This window comes from Corapipo altera, unplaced genomic scaffold (genome assembly GCF_003945725.1).
Source record: "Corapipo altera isolate COAL_440 unplaced genomic scaffold, ASM394572v1 175, whole genome shotgun sequence".
Lineage (NCBI taxonomy): Eukaryota > Metazoa > Chordata > Aves > Passeriformes > Pipridae > Corapipo > Corapipo altera.
The window spans coordinates 2703853-2722270 of NW_020884942.1; the positions used below are offsets into that span (position 1 = coordinate 2703853).

The window sequence follows — 18418 nt, forward strand, 5'->3', positions numbered from 1 at the left end:
CATCTTTGGTACTAACTTAGGTGATTTTGCTGTAATTTTCCCTTTTGCTGACACTTCACTGTAGCGAAAAACCATGCCAGAGCTTTGTGCGAGTCAGGCAGAGCTTTGGCCCTGGGTCCTTGATTTTTAGAATGGGAGCAAAGGTCCTAAAGAGTATGAAACTTCCACTTGTTTGATCAAACTGGTCCTCACAAAGTGCTGACACCAGTGCCTCACAGGAAGGTAGATGAAACGAACAGACCACAGACGTGAGTATCAAAATTTATCTTGCAAATGCATTGATTGGTATTGTAATTGGGAGATGCATAATTGCAGTCGATTGTCCTAATTTTGAAAGAATCTTGAGTTAGCAAACAAGTAAAGAACGGATGAAACATTGCAAATTTAAAGTAGAGAATTCCTCAGTCAGATCCTCTGGTTTTGCTCTGTTGGTACTTTTCTGTGGTAAACATGTGCAGTAATAAATGTTTTCCTAAAAAAATACTCAATGTCATAGAATATTCCAATTATTATATAAGTATTCCAATTATTTGATGAGATTTAGATTCCAGTTCTACAGTTCCCTGTAGGTAACTCCTTATGTAAAGGTAACTCCATTTACTCTGTGGGTATAAACTGTTTCAACAGGTTTCTAATATCAGGAATCTTGGGAGGTTTCTTTGAAGACAACTTCTGCTGGAAGAATGGCATCATCTTCTCGAGAGATCTGTGCATTGCTGCTGGCTTTAGCAGGATTCACCACTTTACTTGTTACTACCGTGTCCAACAGATGGAAAGTTTTGGACACTGCGACAGAGCTGGCCACTGCAGACTGGGTTTCTGAAGGGCTTTGGATGGACTGTGCAGCAACTGCTCTTGGATCAGTGGAGTGCAAGAAATTTCTGTACATGTTGAGTTCAGACAGTAAGTGTGCATGGCATACGTTTATAAAATCCAGGGATGTAGTTTTGTTCCTTGTTTCTGGACAGCATGTTAGCACAGTGGGGTGGCACATAGTGCAGTTGTAACAGAAGGTCTGGTGTGGACAAATCCTGTAGTGGCTGCAGACAGGTTAGAGGGCCCCCGTGAAACCTGTATCCTTCAGCCTGCAATTCAGCTCAGTCACTGCTGTGGCTTTGTTGCCATCTCTGTCGTGTTGACAGAGAGATATAAGTAATATACAACAAATCTAAGATTTTTTTTTAAATTGTTTTGGAAGAAATAGTGTTCTTTCACTCAGCCTAATGCTTAAATACAAGCAGATCATAGTTCAATGAGCACTGGTGCTTGTTTGTGCTTTGGTGTGAGACAAATAGATAATCCAGAACTTGTTGGATACTTTGTGCTAAACCTGTGTATTTGTTCCGGAATTTCCCAGAGGCTGGCTTAGATTAAAATACATCTGTGCTTTTGTGTTTTCTAGGGTAGACCATGCTAGCAGGGTAGCTTGTCTCTAACTAGAAAGAGAAGAAATGTCTCTGTAGGGACTGAAAAGTGTTTGTTTGAATTGTTCTAAATTCTAAAGACATCTTTCTGTAAACACCATTTTTATGGTAAAGGACTGTGAGGAACTAACACTGAAGATCTTTCCTCAAAAAAGTGAGTGTAGAAATACTAACAGTGCAGCCTTAGAAAACTGGTATTTTGTTAAGCTTTCTCTTTTAAACAGAACCTTCTGTTTATTCCCTTACAACTTTCAGTTTTGTGCAGTCACTTTATGCGTGATGTTAATGGAATAATTTCTTCCAGTCTTCCCTGCTTTATAGATCCCTGATTACTGTCATTACTGTTTGTCTGGACTCTTTCCAGCTGATTTATTCTTGATGCACAGTGGTCAAAACTTCAAAATACCGTGTCTCACAGACTATGAACCTTGTTTTTCTTGACATAGATATGGACTTTCCTGGAGTCAGAGGTGCCTGAGACAGATCTCTGAAGTCTGAGAGTTTAACTCTCAAGAGTGAACTCTCAAGATTCAGCACATTTGTGGTTCTTCCACAGGATCCTGGCTTTGATGGCCTTTTGCCTTCTTATCAATGGTGCCACTTTAAGAATAAGTATCAACATCCTGTAATGAGGCCAGAATCTGTGGCCTCAAAAGAAGGCTAATCATATGCTTCTAAGGATTTTAGAAGCATCAGAGACAATGTCAGCTTTTCATACAATCCTGGTATCCATTCTGCTCCTCTCCAGGTCTTCCTCTATGTAGACAGCAGAATGCCTAAGTTTCATTTAGAAACTTAAGTATGATTTATGGAAATTAGAGTGATGAGATGGGGCCAACAATCCTTCAGTTCTCGTAGTGAGATGGCATGGATGCTTACGATGGTGTGGCAGCTCTGCCTTGACTTGTGTAACAGGGAGAAGCAGAGGTTACAGGCCTGTTATGAAGACAAGCAGAGTCAATGTAGGGATGCAGGACAGCCTCCTTTTTTCTTTTTTTCGTGAAGTTTCACAACACCCAACATGGAAAGAAAATATTCCCCAGGAAGAGAAGAGTTCCTGGTGAAGTGCAGCAGTGACCTCCTAGGGATTCTCTTCCCTCCCTTCCAGTGGCCTCCATAATTGGAAGACTGGACCCCTGCTTGGCAGGGCTCAGTGGATCATCTTCAACTATTCAAAGAACTGCATGTCCCCTAAAATCAGCACAGGTTCCTCATGCCAAGGCACATCATGTGGTGCTTGCAGAGTAATTGTCATCTGTTGCAGGGCCGTTTCTCTGCTTGCTGTGCTCAGTCAGCATTCCTGGGGCTTGAAAGTGAGGTGCAGCTCATGTTGATCAAGCACTCAGGTTTTTCATATATTCAGGGTTTTTTCCCCAGTTGTATTGGGTGATCTGATTTAAAAAACTACTATTTCTGCCTGTAAGCTCTCTCTCAACCATATTACACACAAATGTGCTCTGCTGGGATTACACCAGAGGGATTAGGAGCAATTTCTCTCCTCGGTCATATGTTGCTATGATCGTATATGGTCATGCCTTGGCATGTCTATGTAAGCACTTTACTTAGGAGTGCACTTTTGTAATGAATTTTCCATTTACTGCACCTGGTCTGGTTTGTGGTCTTGGAACATGCCAATTGGTTTCCTTGTGGATGAGGCAAAGCAGGGGAATGTGCTCCAGGAGTGCAGTTCCAGAATTCAGCCACTGACAGCATTCAGTTCACCTGACCGGGTTAGAGCAAGCCCGAAGGCAAACTCCCAAGCTGTGGAAGGTGTGGATGTGAAGCTGTCAGCACCAACTCTTGTTTGCTGCTGATCCAGAGCCTCCTGCAGAGTAGCACTGGCTGTTCTGCCCATTGCTCACCAAACCACAGTTTATGAAATTTAGCGAAGAATTGCCCTATGTTCTTCAACACACTGAAGGGTGACTTCCTGAAGGGAATGATTAAAATTCCTGGTGCCCTACAGGAAAAGCTCATGCATTATAATATGCAATATAATTTTTCTGTTTATATGTGTGCTTTATGACTGCTTATTGAAATAGATTCTTAATTAGGAAGAGGGTTTTTTTAACACTATATTCTTCAATTTTTTATTTTTATCATTGGCAGCAGTATAACATCTGGTGACACTTGATTCAAGATCCCAACTAATCTTAGCTTTGAAAGCGCTGTCAGCAGAAGTGATTGCTGAGGTCACCAGCATAGTCACCAGTGTATGGATAAATTAATTTGAAACTCTTGAAGGGCTTTTAATGGGATGAATATACTCCAGGGTACTGGTACAGTGTGTTCATTTTACTATGCCATCATTTTTCAAATTGCAGTGACTTAGCAGAAGAAGAGAATTCTGTAACAGTCACCCAAGAAGACAAATTCTTACCACACACTATCTGGTTTCCTTAAAAGATTGCAAGTTCAGACCTGCACAGGATCACAGGATTTGTGCTGCCAGATATAGTCTTGTTTAAATCAGTGGCAATGATCCTCTAGGCTGCCAAGGGAGCAAAAAAGTCACAGTGGCACTGTAATATCCTTTTCCAGCTGAACCTACGGCATCAGTTCAAAGTGGACAGTGAATTTTGAAAAAACCCCAAATATCTGTTATGGGCAAGTTGTGACTCTCTCAAAGGCTAATCTTTCTGGTAGTGATTATGTAAATACTGTGAATCTGTTACCATGTTGCATCATAGCAGAATTATTTTATGAAGAAACTCTGACTCCATTTCCTGCAGATAAGAGCAGGTTATCACTGCAAGAGATGGTTAACCTCGTTTGGATACCTTAAAGTATTAACATTAGTGGTGATGTGAATTGTGTCTATGATTCTGTCTAGCTGAGAGCAGTAGCAACTAAACCAAGTTTAACATCTTGTTTGCCTAGAATAGCTTTTTTTTTTGAGTACTAAGATATTCTAGCAAGCAGATACTATTGGCTGATATGTATTATTTTTCTTATAGCTGTTTTTCTTCATAATTTTATTCCTTTTGAGATAGGTCTCTCACACTCGCTCCTTCATTTCCTTATATTTCATTTCCACGACATGTACATTATTACAATGTAATGCATTGTACAATTGTACAGTGTAAATGGCACTATTTTTAAGACTGAATGTGTTTAACTATAGATCAATAGACAGTAAAATATTAATGGAAACCACTTATCCACAAACTTAACCTTCCTGAAGGAAGCTGGCAGTACAATTGTTATGGATTACTTATGACCATAACTCAAAAAAATGTGCTAAATTTTCTAGCTTCAGAATAAAGCTCCTGTTCTCAAGCTTTTCTATGTTTGAGTCCTCAAGCAAATAACACGGTAAAGTTTTTTGAGATCAATAATAAAATTACAAACAATTTTAATCTAGTGTAAAATCTAGTTGACTTCAGAGAAGAGACAGAAATAAAATATTTGCTGCATACTGTCACTCTTATTAGGTATTTTGTAGATACACTGACTGGACTTTCTAGGCTGAGAAAAAGAAGAGGCTCATTTTTCACTTCCTATTAGAAAAAGAATTAATATTGTCATTTTTTTTTACACACTAATATCTTTATTATGAACTGCTCCCACTTCTTATTGTCATGCCCAGCAAGCCTTATCTCTGGGGTTGAGCAAAGAGCAAAGGTAGACTCATTTTGGAGTGAAACGCAGAGATAAAACAGCAAGGAGGCTTCTGAAAGGCTTCACTTGATTGTAATCTAATTATTAGGATACTTAACTGTTACTACTCACAAGCATGACTGCTGCCTTGGAAATTGTTGGTCTTCTCTTGTGCTTGGGTGGGTTGGCAGTTATTGGAGCTACTTTGCCAAATAATTACTGGAAAGTCTCCAGTATACATGGTAGTGTGATCACAACATCTACGTTCTATGAAAACCTGTGGAAGAGCTGTGTAGAAGACAGCACTGGAGTATCCAACTGCAGGGAATTTGACTCTTTGCTTAAACTGCCTGGTATGTGACTTTGCTCAGCCTTGTTCATATTGCTTAAAAGTTTATGGGCAAAAAGGAGTATGGCTTTTGTTTTGGTGATCTGGTAGTGCTTGAAAATAACTGGCCAAGAAGGACTTTGTGGGTTGAAGTAATAAAAATCTCTTAAGCAGCAGAATGTGTCAGGTATTTTAAGAGAGGCTATAAAATATGGCAAATGAAGTCGGTTGATCAAGCGTTTATTTTAATAGACATTTTAAGTATGGTGTAATCTCTTCTCTAGCATCTTGTGGGAGGAATTAGTAGGAGACATTTTTTAATTGTTTATTTATTTTGAATTATTGTATAGGCCTTCTTTTGAAATACTTCATAGCTAATGTACTGCAGCTGGAGTTTTTTCATATAGCAGGAAATACTATTTACAGCTGAGAAGTGGTAGTGGGTTTTGTGTATTGAGACTGAAAATTGTAGGCAATCCAAGAAATACAGTAAGTATATGTTATACATATTGTAATGTTATAATATAAGTTATACAAGGAGTATATGTTATAAATTAATATACCTGTCAGGGCTTGTTAACTAATGTCTTTTTGGATGTGGTTCTAAATATCAAGAAATTTAAATCTGCTGGTTCCTGTCCTCTGTATCAGTCTTCAGCAGAATTGTGGATTGTCTTCAAATGTCCCACTAAGGCAATATTCTGTGGATAGTAAGCATGTTTATAGATAGTGAAGCTATTTTTTATTAATCTTGAATAATTCAGTATGTAGATACTTATCCAGAATAAAAATGCCTTCTTTCTAGTTGAATATACCCTGGGAGGTGGTTAAACTAAATAGGTAGGAGGATACTCCTAATCTGAAGAATGTGTACTATAGGATTAGTGGGAATGAGGTATTAAATTCACTTTCTCTCTCAGTCTGAAATAAAGGGATGTTGTTGACCAGCTCTGACACTAGCACAGCAATTCTCTGAAGCTGTCTGTGTACAGTATTTAGGCAATAATCTGTTCTTTTCATTTTTCAGTCTTATCTAACAATTGCTTTTACAGTACATGTGTATTAAGAGGCACATAACCCTTTTTAAACTTCTTAGAGTAAGTAATAGCAGGATCATAACCATGGGACATTATCCTCTGCAGAGCGTTTATGTCAGTGTGCACTGGTGCTGGGTGAGCAGCTGGGCTCCAGGATCCCAGAGGTCTTTGCCAGCCTTAATGATTCTGGGATTTTATTTGGTTCTTGTAAAAAACAGTTCAAGGGCTGGTTTGCCACTGACTGCAGGCAGCATCTTGTCATTGATGGATTTACACGAGGTGCTGCCTCTGAGAGGGTGTGCAGATGTGGCCAGTGGGGCTGCAGGGCAGCATCATGGAGCTGCCCAGGAAAAAGTGGCTTTCAAAGAAACTGGTGGGGGTCAGAAAAGAGCATCATGATGTGCTAAAGCCAAAGAGAACAAAAGGCAAGCAACAGGAGGGCTCCTGAAGAACTGCAGATAACAACATGGAGTCAGCAGGAAGGAAAAAATAAATGGGGCCAGACAGAATGTTAAATGGCTGGGCCAGGCCCTGAAGTGAATGTGATCTGTTGAAAAGGAGATCGGTTCTGTGGTTGAGAAGACAGCAGTATATTTGAGGGACATAGGCAGGGGAAAGGGAAAAACAACTTGCAAAATTGTAGAGAAAAAACATTTTTAGAAAGGAAAACTGAAAAAAAGAAGTTAGAAGACACTGAATTGTGATAAAAGTGGAAAGGACAGCTGGGCAAAGCAGGAAAGAGGAAGAAAATGGGCTTGGTAATAATGAGGACCGAGCAAACAGTGGGACTTCTAAGAAATGTCTATAGTACTGGCAGATGTGAGCAAAGGCAGACTAAAAATTATCATTATCAGTTTAGGAGTGGTTCAAGTTGCTGTTTAAAACTTAGCTGAAACTGTTGCTAAGATGTCAGGGATTGGTGGGAGGGGAAGAAAGAGAAAAAACAAAAGTGTCTTTGTTACCTCTCATCAAAAGGATCATAAAGATTTTCCACGGAGGTTTCCTTATTGGAAACTGAGCTATGTGGAATACCTCTAGTTTTTCGTTTATATATGGAAAATATGAGACTTGGTTCTTTTAGACAGATTTAACACTTTTGAGTTCAGTAAACCATTAGTCTAAATCACAAACATTTGAAGTGAGGATCTTTTTAAAAGCAATGTTGTACAAGATCGAAACCATGACTGGCTACTCTGTATAGCTAGCACTATCTAGTCACAACTAAGTCAAACATTTGATAGATCTGGTTGCCAAATGCTTTTTATACTCTTTTTTTTTTCTTTCTTTCTTCTTTTTCATGTTCCATAATTGTTTCTTCCAATGATAGGTTTTGGGCATAATCTCTTACAGTCAGTATTGACTAATAAAATGAACTGTCTTTGTATCTTGTTGAATAAGCTAATTTTAAAAATAAATACAACAACAAATTGAGCTTTCTTAACTGTGAAGTAAGGTCCTCAGTTAAGGCTGTTGAGGTTATTGTATTGTAGTACAATGGTATGAAATTTCTGCTGTTAAAATAATACAGCCATTTGCTTGCAAGCAGTTAGCCTGAGGATATGCTCGTGTGTCCTGGAAAGATGGGGAGTCCCATCTAACACTGCAGGACCTGAAATGTAAGTTGTTGGATCCTGCTATGGGTGATTCCTGGTGCCGTGGTGTAAGACCCCAAACTAGAAAGCAGCATTGTTGAGTGCTTGTCCTAACAGTACCTTCTGCAGGCAAAAACCTTGAGGCATTAATGGTACTCTGAGAGGTCTTTTCACTTTTTTTACTCTCTGTATTTTTTCCATAAAATTTTTAAAATTAGTGCTTAATGAAGCATTAATTTCTCAAGCGATTTTATCCTTTAATATCCTTTAATTTATCTCATGACTGCTTATTACTATTTTTGATAACTCTCAAGCTTGCAGGATCAATACTCTTAAAGCCACATTAGGCAATACACCCCACTGAGTCAGTGTGTGAATATCACTTTGCCTCCTGTTTCTCTCTTTGATTTTTGTTGTCTGGAGAGTTACGGGCTCACTCTGCTACAGACCTGGCCAGCAGGTTATCATGGAGGACTGGGGAGGTTATCAGGGAGCAAGAACTTGAATGTTGGCATCAACAGAGCCAGTGTCCAGTTGTAGTCCAGTTTTGACCCTTCTGATGTGTGGTTAGAATTTTAGAGTTATAGAATCATTTAGGTTGGAAAAGAACTTTAAGATCATCAAGTCCAACAAAGTTAGCAGTTGTGACCTGCCAGATTGGTGACGCTTGGCATGTTTATCTCACAACAAAGGTGCCGAAATGCCACTTGAGCTGGAACCTGCCAAGTGCACAATGCCATTTTAGAGGAGACCGAAGTCTCTGTTTGATCTTTCTTCTTAGGCTGATTAATAATCTTGTCTAGGTTTTTGTGCAATTGATACCTAAATGTGAAGACTGTGACCTTAAGCAATACAGACTTGTCAGCATACCAAATTCCCTAACGTGCCCACAGGAGCTGTAAGCTCTCCACAGGAGTATGTCTTAGGGAGGAGTGCTGCAGCTCTTGGACCCACTTGCCTCCTGTTTGTTACACCAACTCAGAGTTTGAAGTGAACTGCTAACTCGAGCACATTCTTTCCTATTTCTCCCTGGAAGCAGCAAAGCTGGTACATTTTTCCAGCTCCTCTGTAATGCCTGAGCCCCACACACCTTGGCTAGCACCTGCTGTTCAACTCTGAAATCTGATTGACTTGCAGGCTGAATGCGCTCAGGTTTGGAGGCTTCTCTGAGCCATATGACAAAGTTGGACAAGATTCACTCATTTTATTACTGCACCTGTTGATTTTGTCAATCCTTCTAATCACTTTTTCAGCACAAGATTAATGTCATTTTTGTATAGATCCTGATTTGTTTTCTCTTTTTCTGTCTTAGCTCATATTCAGGCATGCCGTGCCTTGATGATTACTTCCATCCTTCTGGGATTCCTAGCTACAGTAGTCTCACTGCTTGGTTTGAAGTGCACAAACATTGGGTTGAACGATGAGGATGGAAAAATGAAGTTTGCTGTCACGGGAGGATTTCTTTTCATTTTAGGAGGTAATTTCAAGGCTGAAATGAGAATGCTATCAGTACTTTGTGTTGCTTTCACAGCCAGATTAAATGAAATGAACTTGTTCTTAGTTTAAAGCTGGTACAGCCATTAAAGGAATCACTCACCTGTGTGCTTTTTAAACTTTTTCTGGTAGGTCTCTGCTCCATGGTGGCTGTTTCTTGGTATGCTGCAGTCATTACTGCTCAGTTTTTTGACCCACTGTATGCTGGAACCAAGTAAGTTAATGGATCTGTCGTACCAAACTCCATCATGTGTTAGAAACTTGCACTAATCCCAGCTGCTCCAGAGTCTCAGAACCTGGATGGATACCATTATACAGTCTTACAGGAGGAAAAGAATTGTCTTCAGGGAATCTTTTTACCTTAGAGATGTTGGTGGGGAGGGAGGAGAGTTGTCTTCTGGAAGAGTTAGTAAACGTGTGAGGAATATCAACCCCACATCCATGCGGGTTTTGTACTATGTTTACATTTTCTTTTGAGACTCAATTAAGTGCACATCTCAAGATGAAGAAAAAAAAGGTAAAAGTCCTAATTTTCTTCAGCATTCAGAAGTACAAAATTCTAGATATGGCTAGGATAAATTACCTCACATATACAAGCATGGGAAAATTGTCCAGAAAGCAGCTTGAGCTGTGTACTAGTGACCTGCAGAGAAATGTACTGCTTGTCTATGTATTAATGTCTCAACATTTGTTTGCCTTATGAATAAAATGAGGCAAAATTTGGGGGACTATCAGCTAGTACAGTTGCACACAAACAAGTTTCAAGGTATAAAAGCCCTTACTCTTGTCTGATGTAAAAGCAATGTTTGTCAAAACCAAATGGCAGCTTATGGCACTTTATCAAGGTGCCCTTGTAAAGGAACAAGGGTAGAGGTCACCAGGCCTCTCCTTCAGAGAAGGGGAAAAGGAGATGGAAACATACTGTGGAACATGAGACCTCTATAATTTGTTAGTACCTCTATCTAGTATATAATTCATAGATCAGTAAACTATAAATCTGTAGTTGCTAGGATCATATTTGAAGTGTTTTGTAATTTTCCACCTGGGAATCAGTTCAGAAAAGTCAGAGGTGAAGTGCTTTGTGATGAATCAAAGTACTTTAAGCAATTGCTTTAGTTGTTTGTCAGTTTTCCCGGTGTTTTCAATGAAGCACTCACAAAGAAATTGCACTTGTGCACTTACTTGTTGTTTTATATCCTCTTCAGAGAACTATATGAAGGGTAATAAATACATTAGGGAACTGAAAAAAAATGTTGATAAGGAATTTCAGTTAGAGGGATAGTTAGTGAGTTTTATAGTTATCTGCTATAGCTTTGGGGCTTCAACATCAATGGCTGTTAATCAGTTACCAGATTGTTTGCATTCAGTAGCTGAAGAAATCCTTTTTTTTTAATATCCAAACTTCATGTTTAAGCTATTGATTCTCTGAGCGGTTCTTGGTGAATTAACTTTGGTCATTGGTAAAGCCAGACATGGACTCTGAGAGACAGTTAAATTCAATTGCAGGCCAGTATTGATCTTCACTCTTAAGAGACTGGGAAATCCGGTTTTTCAGACTGCATTTTTTTTTTGTCTGACTTCAGCAAACTAGTGAAGTTAACCTCTGCTAATTCTTAGGGGAGTTTGTCATACAGTTGTGAAGGCAACCTAAGTTCTCCTGCAGATCCCTCCTATATACTTTCCTTGGGGATGGCATCTACAGCATTCCTGTCTGTAGTTTACTGGTGAGCAGAGACTATTTCAGACACTGGGCAACGCTCCCTGGCTGTTCCTGTATTCCTTCAGCAGCTTGCACTGCTGTTTTTTTGAGATAATGACTATCTCCCCACTGTGTGTTTGAAAAGCACCTAAACCAGTGGAGACCTTGCAGCTCCAACGTGCGATGAGAACACGGAGAGCAGGGAATGTGTGTGAACCCCCAAAGCCCTCCTGTTAGCAATGAATTCTGGAGTCAGAAGCTTCAACACTTTTAAATGATGATTTTGTGTTTACAAGTGGAAAGAAAACACAAATCTCTGGTTGCAGTGTACTTTCAACACAGTTCATAACACTTATTTTACCCTTACAGTGAGTACCTCAGACTACAGAGGTACAGGTGTATTGTGCCTACAGTCTTCAAACACAAAACTTGTTTTCCTCTTTTTGTGAAACTCCTGCCAGACTTTTCCAGATTCAGTTGTGTCTAGTCTTTGGGACAAATTAATTATTAATTAATTTCTTGGACTGGACTGGGAGGTTTCCTGAAAGGTATAGTTTTGCACAGCAAAATGGGGAACTATTCTTTTTCCCCCTGGGACACTCATACGTGGATTTCAGCCACACAACCACAGAGGGTGCTGAATATTCTTTAGAATACCTAAGTTTGAAAACTAGCCCTATACAAACAGCTACTTGTAGGTCACCTAGCATCATACCCATAGAAAATTGATTCCTATGGTTAGCCTTTTCTCAGGACAGACAGTAAGGTCTGATTCATTCCGTTTCACAAAATTGCTTCAGTGGCACAGCCAATAAAAGGGAAAAATAAGTGTTGTGGATGGCACAGAAGGTATGTTATTATTATTTATTATCAACAATTTGTTAAATATACGCAATTATTTATTGCTACTTATTTTAATGTTGCTTCACACTTTCTGTACTAGTTTAGCAGAGCACTTAAATATACAAGTAAGAGTTTTACTGAGCAGACACAAAACCAGATCTGTTCTCTGTTCTCTGCTAATGTACCTTTCAGTTGGCTGATTTCTATGCGGACTAGAATTTGTTTCTTTGCATGATTTGTGAACCTTATGGCTCAGCCTAAAATAATGGCTTTGTGATTCTGTTATAAGCTGTTTCCATAAAATCTTTCATGTTTCAGGTATGAACTAGGAGGAGCTCTATACTTAGGCTGGACTGGTTCTATTCTTTATATCCTTGGTGGGATCTTACTGACCTGTTCATGCAAAGGGAAGGAAAAACAGAATTACAGGTAATCTTGGGTTTGTCAGTCGAAACAGTAGCTGTAAATTACATATCCCTTTCTACCTGTGCACTTTTTTCCCCTCTCTCTCTCTCACCCTCTTGTATAAATATGTAACCATATAAAGTACAGCAGTACTATGGGCTGTCACAGACTTGTGATGGCAGGGGATGCTACACCAAACACTTGCACAGTGTACTTGTTGATACTTCACCATCAGTAGTCCCTATAACTTGTGTTTGGTATTTCTGGGTACTGCTTATTTTTCTAAGTTCTATGTGGTGAAAATGTGCGGTGAAAGAGTGAACTGTCTATTGGCAAAAGTATTTCAAAGAATATAGTGTATTTTAATCCAGTTTCTCTACAATACTCACTGTGATTAAAATATTCAAACACCATTTAATTTGCAGAAAGTGTAATGGCATTTCCTTCCCAAAGCACATCCAACTGATCATTAGAAACATGATTTTTTTTCTTGTTCTTTATGGAAATGTCTTGTTGCACATCAAATCAGAAAAGTTGAGACTTCCAGTCTCAATATTTAATCTGCCCTGGACTTTTTTTCAATCTTAAATTATTGACACAAACAGAAGGTCCCTTTCTGAAGAAGAGGGATGAGATTGCAAAAACAGCAGAGGTTCGTGTCTACTCAGAAGAACTCAAATGGCTTGGAGGTTGTACTGGCTAAGCTTGAGAGGCTGATAACATGGAAGGAGGAAGCATGCTCACTGCTGCTATATTTAATCTTTGAAGATTATGTCAAAACACATAGTAAGTGAGCGCTCCTCTGATACTTCATTGCCTAATCTGAAACCATTTCAGTTTTATGGTAATATTTCATCAGCCACATTGGACTTTAGATCTTGCTCACCGTATTTTAATACAAAGTACCGAATGTCCTGAAATGTCCTGAAAATCAGGTAGAACAGACATATGAAATAGAAGTTCAACATGCCAAATGACAGCTGAAGGGATTGGTTGAAGATACTTGTTTTTCTTTCTCATCATCTTGATTCCTGTATTAAAACCTGAAGCTTGCACAAGGGCATTGAGGGCTAGGTTCTCTTCTGCTTTAAGGCCTTGACTGAAATGCCTTGAGGAAGAGCACAGGTGAATTAGGAATCCAGAGTGTGGTTTTGTTTATGAGAGAGATGGCTGTGCTGCCTGTCAGGGAGCCCTTGTCTTTCCACTTAGCTACCAGACCGACGAGAACAATAGACAGCTAGTTTCTGCACCTTTGTGAAGTGTGCTATCGATGGGTTTGATACAGACCTAAATGAGTAACTTCCTAAGTATCTAAACTAGGAACATGTGTCTAATACTTCTTATTTGTATCTTTTTCTTCCTTACTTTACAGAACCAACAAATACAGATATTCAGCAGGCCAGGCAGCTCCTCAGCCACACATGTATTCCAGGAACACTGAGACGATCATAAGCAACAAGGAGTATGTCTAAACTTCCATTTTGCATCGCCTGTAACATTAGTAGGTTATGAACTCAAATAAAGAAGTGAACTACTTCCAGGGTTCCGGTTCCAAGTTGCAATCTTATCTCTTAATTCGGAGCAGTACAGGAGGAGGAGTGCTTTCCAATGTAAATAGGAATGGTTTTCAGATGTAAATAGCTTTCTACAGAAGATGTGACGGGAAATCCTGCCACAAGAAGGTTTTCTGCATGCTGACAAGGCTGGTAAAATTTAACCAGAGCGCAGTATGTGCTGACACTTGAGAGCAACGGTTTCCATTTCAGCTGACTCAAACATGTGGAACTGATAGCTGTGTTTGACTGTGAGTTCATGGGCCTCACAGTTAAAAATGTATTGTGTTTTCATTAATGTTTAGCTTCCTACTTTTGTTTAGCAGCTTTAGCTTTTTGACAGGAAATAAACTTTATTCCATGGATTGACTGGAACAGATTTTTTGATGAGTGGTATCCTGGCAATTAATAAGGATCTGATGTATTACTGCAATTCTTATTATGTATGATAGTCAAGGTTTATAAAAGCTACAATAAATTCTCTAGCAACCACTCACCTTCAAATCTGTAGATGTGCAACAAATTTCATGGTTATAATGCAGATACCAAAAATAAATGATATGGAATGAACCAAACACAGCTGGGAGTGGAGAAAGCATCTGGTGTGAAAATGCCTTGTGGTAACTAAGAAAACAATAGCCTGAATTTTTTATTTTTATTTCTATGTTTTCAGCTTTTAAAATAATCCTGTTTTAACTTTGAGCAATCTTTAACTTTGGGAACTTCTACTGCATCTGAATTGTCTAATTCGTGTAATTCCCCAGAGGCTTTATTCTCTGTCATTGTTCCATCATTAGAATTTCTGCCTTAAACTACTCCAGTGCTGGGAGCATATGTTTGCCTTGTGTGAGCACTCAGACAGATGGTGATAAGCTAATTTTATTTTATATTTATGCTTTAAGCAACACGAAATGGAATTTCACCCTGCAGGTTCATAGGTTTCATAACTTATCCCTTTTAAATTACAGATGTATTCACACAGTTTGACAAAATACCTTGGTGTTTCTCTCTAGTTCTAATGTCTTATGATAAACATATAATAGTCTGATTTAGAAGTTTCATGCAGTTTTCTTGATGTCCCAATAGATAATTTCAGAAAGCAACCAGCAAGCAGTCTTAGCAGATTTAGCCATGTTGCTTGGATGCAGGTACAGCTGACTTGTAAACTGGCACATTAAGGCATGTGTTGGGCACTGGCAGATCTTGTTAGACTTAGTAAGTAAAGCTAAAAAGAGTGAGGATTACTTCTAAATTGCCAGTGTCATCTTCTTCCCCCCACTATCAACTGTTGTTTTTTAAATAATTCCTTTGGTGTTTTAGAGAATAATTTCAAAAGCTGAAAAGGCACTTAACTTGCATGTTGGGAGCTGAACTCCTTGCCATCATCTGTACGTTCTGTCCTCTGGATTTTTAGGTAATTTTATGAAGGTGCTTTGGTCTAGTTGAACGGAAGGAAAATGGCAGACTAAGCATCAACTAGTGTTAGTTTCCAACCAAAAGTTGTGTCAGCTCATGAACATGAATTATGACTTAATATCCAGCAGGTGAGACAGGAATTCAGAACTTCCTTAGTCTGGCATCAGGTCTTCCAGTGGCATCACTGGGAAATTTAATTAACAACCAAAACTGCTGTGTGGTAACTCCTTCACTCATTCAGTACATCGTTATCGTATTCAGTGTCATTCAGGGGAAAATAACTGCTGAAGATTCCATGCCTTCCTCTGCTTTGTTTACAGTCCTTCCAACCATTTTTTGCTTTTGTTGTTTCTCCCTGCTTATCCACCCTGTTTCCATGCACCTTCAACAGAAATGTGCTGAATGAATCTAATGAACCATCAGGCATTTTATGTAGAGGTGATTCAGGAAGGGATATTTTTTTTTTTTTTTTTTAGATCTGTAGAAACTTCACTCTGTTTAAAGCATCTTCAGACACTGCTAGTTTTAAGTCCTTTGCTCAGTGGACCTGGCTGCTTTAGTATCTGCAAATCTTCTTCATATCTCTGCAGCTGAGACCAAAATCCTGCGTTGGGTTCTGCTACAGGTCTGGCAGTCTTCACAGCCTAGGGAACAGGAGAGAGTGGTAGAAGCAAGGTGTCCTGCATTTGTGAGTGTCCTGTGAATGGATTTTTTTCCTTAGACCTTAGAGAAGATTTACTTTGTTTTTGATTTGACCACAGAATAACGAACAACTATTTTGATGAGCTGACCTCACTCTGTGCTTGCTATGACTTGGCATGTGGTCCCTGTTACAGAAGGGATTAATGGGCGAGAGACATGAGAAGGAGCTGTTGAATTTGCTGGAAATGCGAATGTCTCTTACAAAGTGTGCTGACACTGCTCATGTTTAAGATAGCGTGAAACTGGTCACTCTCTGCACGCAGTCTAACGTGAGCAAAATGGTTATCTAAAGACTTCAGTCATACACCTGCCAAATGGGTGAAGACTAAAGGCCCATAGAGTCCAAGTAGTTTGTATTGGATGGGCTTCCCAGGAAAGCTGAGATGCTACTGCTCACAGCTAGTCCCTGGCCATTGAGCAGGCTTAACAGGATGTTTCTTTGCTGCGTGGAGCTGTCATGTAGGTGAAGGAGCAAATCCTGCAAAACAATTCCTGCAGCCACTCATTTGTCTCTGTCTTTATTGTCACTTACTGTGACTATGCAATTGACAGAGAAAAATGGTCACTAAACAACCAGCTTTGCATGTTTGCTACTGGTGCTCAAAGCCTATTTGCATTTGTAATTATTTTGTCCCAGAAACCTCACACTGAAAGGTCATTTGTCCAAGCTGGGGGTGAAAAAACTTGGAGGGGAACATTTATTCAAAATGTTGAATATCTGTATAACTGGTAATGGGCAGGTTAGAGCCCAAAATAACTGATCATTACTCAGAACAAGCCTTGCATTTCTTCCCCAAAAGGAGTCTAAATATAAATCTGGGCATAGGCACGTTACCTCAAACGCGTCCTTGAGCGGGAGCTGCCGGTGTCTCATCAGATAAGCCGTGCAAATGGCAGCCGACCGGCTGCGGCCGTTCTTGCAGTACACCAGGCACTTCCCCCCGCCCCGCACGGCCTCCTCGATAGCGGCCCCGCACGGCTCGAAGTACCGGTACAGGTCCTCGGCCGGGTCGTCGAACACGGGCACGCGAATGCCGCGCACCCGCGGGAGGCCGGGGAACGGTTGCTGCCTGGTGACATTGATGCAGAAGGTGACCCCCTCCCGCGACAGCAGCTCCTCGTCGCAGGCTGCCCTGGCCGTGCCGAGGAACAGGGAGGCCGTGACCTTGCAGAGCTGGAGCATCGGCAGCCCGGGGTCCCGGCCCCTCCGCGCCGGGGGTCGGGGTGCGGGGGCTCCTCGGCGGCAGCGCGGCTGTGCCGCCCGCAGCCGGCGGGCCGGGATGTATTATCCGTTCTGTACAGGCTGGGGCGTAGAGGCTCCAGGCAGGTCCTAGTGCCGGCTGCATCTCGAGAGCTGCATTTGGAAAGCTCCAACGCTTTCAGAGCCCACAGCTCACATGAGAACTAGCTGGATTTTACAGTCCCTACCCCTACAGCAGCTGCTTCCCCGCTGTGTTCTGCACGGGAAGGCTGCTGCGGTCAGTGCTGTTGGTGCAGGGATGCAATATCGATGTGAATTCCTCCAGAGCATCTTGGGGCCCCTCACATACTACAAAAGCATCTTTTGAGGGCCCAGAAAATGATTTACCAGGCTGACTGGATAGCGTAGCACTAATTTCTCTGGACTTCCGTAGAATTGCTGGTGTGGTGCCAGAGCAAGAGTATCTTCCACTGGAGTGTGCAGATGGGTTAGAGCTGTGCAGGATGGGTGGGGATGGGGCCTATTGCCCGGCCAGGTGAATGCCACATCAGCCAGCGCTGCAGGGCTGATCGCTGGTACCATCCACTTCCCGGAGCATTGAACATGTGGCTGAGCTGCTTCACCCCTCTGCTTTCTGGTGAAACAGGAGCATGTGACCCATATTTGTTGCTGGCACAAAAATGAACCTGGACTGTCACAGCAGCAGAGCACAGACTAAAAGGACAAATCTGATGACTTACTGGTTTGTGAGTTCCTGCACTGGTGTGCAGGTCTTCCCTGGGTGCCCCCATCCCAGGGCAGCATTTCTGTCACATAAGCATCATGTCACTGTGGCCACACCTGTGCTTCCTCACTCTGAGGCTACAGATGTTTACTTGCTACCTGCCTGCAGTTGACTTAAGAATGGTCATTCATGCCAGAAAGGTTGTCCCTTCCCACCAGCCTGCCCTGTATCATGTCCCTGTGCAGAGGAGGAAATAGGGACAGGGCACTTATCCTTACATGGAGAGTGATTTATAAGGTAAACGCAAATGCCACCTCCTGGCAGTGAAGACAGTTGCCAGCTCTGCCAGATGATGGTCAAACTGCAGGGTAAAACCCTCATCCCCTGACTAGAAAAGATC

General features: G+C 40.8%; 2 protein-coding genes across 4 annotated transcripts; one reads left to right on the plus strand and one right to left on the minus strand.

Annotated features, from left to right (window-relative positions):
• LOC113955842 (claudin-15-like) lies at positions 1-14550 on the plus strand. Of its 3 annotated transcripts, none has more exons than XM_027661780.1 (6): positions 1-248; positions 628-903; positions 9294-9458; positions 9608-9689; positions 12336-12440; positions 13789-14550. In XM_027661780.1, exons 2-6 carry the CDS (start codon positions 684-686, stop codon positions 13892-13894), a joined length of 678 nt encoding a protein of 225 aa, XP_027517581.1. In that variant the 5' UTR covers positions 1-248; positions 628-683; the 3' UTR covers positions 13895-14550. The 3 variants fall into 3 exon arrangements, with proteins under 3 accessions (XP_027517581.1, XP_027517580.1, XP_027517584.1); XM_027661779.1 differs by having other exon boundaries at positions 90-248; positions 12336-12446; positions 13795-14550; XM_027661783.1 differs by lacking the exons at positions 1-248; positions 628-903 and adding an exon at positions 5054-5377 and having other exon boundaries at positions 12336-12446; positions 13795-14550.
• Positions 14551-14838: 288 nt separating this feature from the next.
• Positions 14839-17305, minus strand: DUSP28 (dual specificity phosphatase 28). The gene is made up of 2 exons (XM_027661784.1): positions 16929-17305; positions 14839-16035 (listed from the first exon to the last, which is right to left on the minus strand). The coding sequence occupies exons 1-2, from the start codon at positions 17274-17276 to the stop codon at positions 15901-15903; spliced, it is 483 nt and encodes a 160-aa protein (XP_027517585.1). The 5' UTR covers positions 17277-17305; the 3' UTR covers positions 14839-15900.
• Positions 17306-18418: the final 1113 nt, after the last annotated feature.

Excerpts from the sequence above, each read along its gene's own strand:
- LOC113955842 (XM_027661780.1), top strand. The coding sequence starts at position 684 with ATGGCATCATCTTCTCGAGAGATCTGTGCATTGCTGCTGGCTTTAGCA. Across the intron at positions 9,459-9,607 it reads ATTTCTTTTCATTTTAGGAG|GTCTCTGCTCCATGGTGGCT; the intron begins GTAATTTCAAGG and ends TTTTTCTGGTAG. Across the intron at positions 9,690-12,335 it reads CCACTGTATGCTGGAACCAA|GTATGAACTAGGAGGAGCTC; the intron begins GTAAGTTAATGG and ends TTCATGTTTCAG.
- DUSP28 (XM_027661784.1), bottom strand. The coding sequence starts at position 17,276 with ATGCTCCAGCTCTGCAAGGTCACGGCCTCCCTGTTCCTCGGCACGGCC. Across the intron at positions 16,036-16,928 it reads CGCTCAAGGACGCGTTTGAG|GCTGTGAAGACTGCCAGACC; the intron begins GTAACGTGCCTA and ends CCTGTTCCCTAG.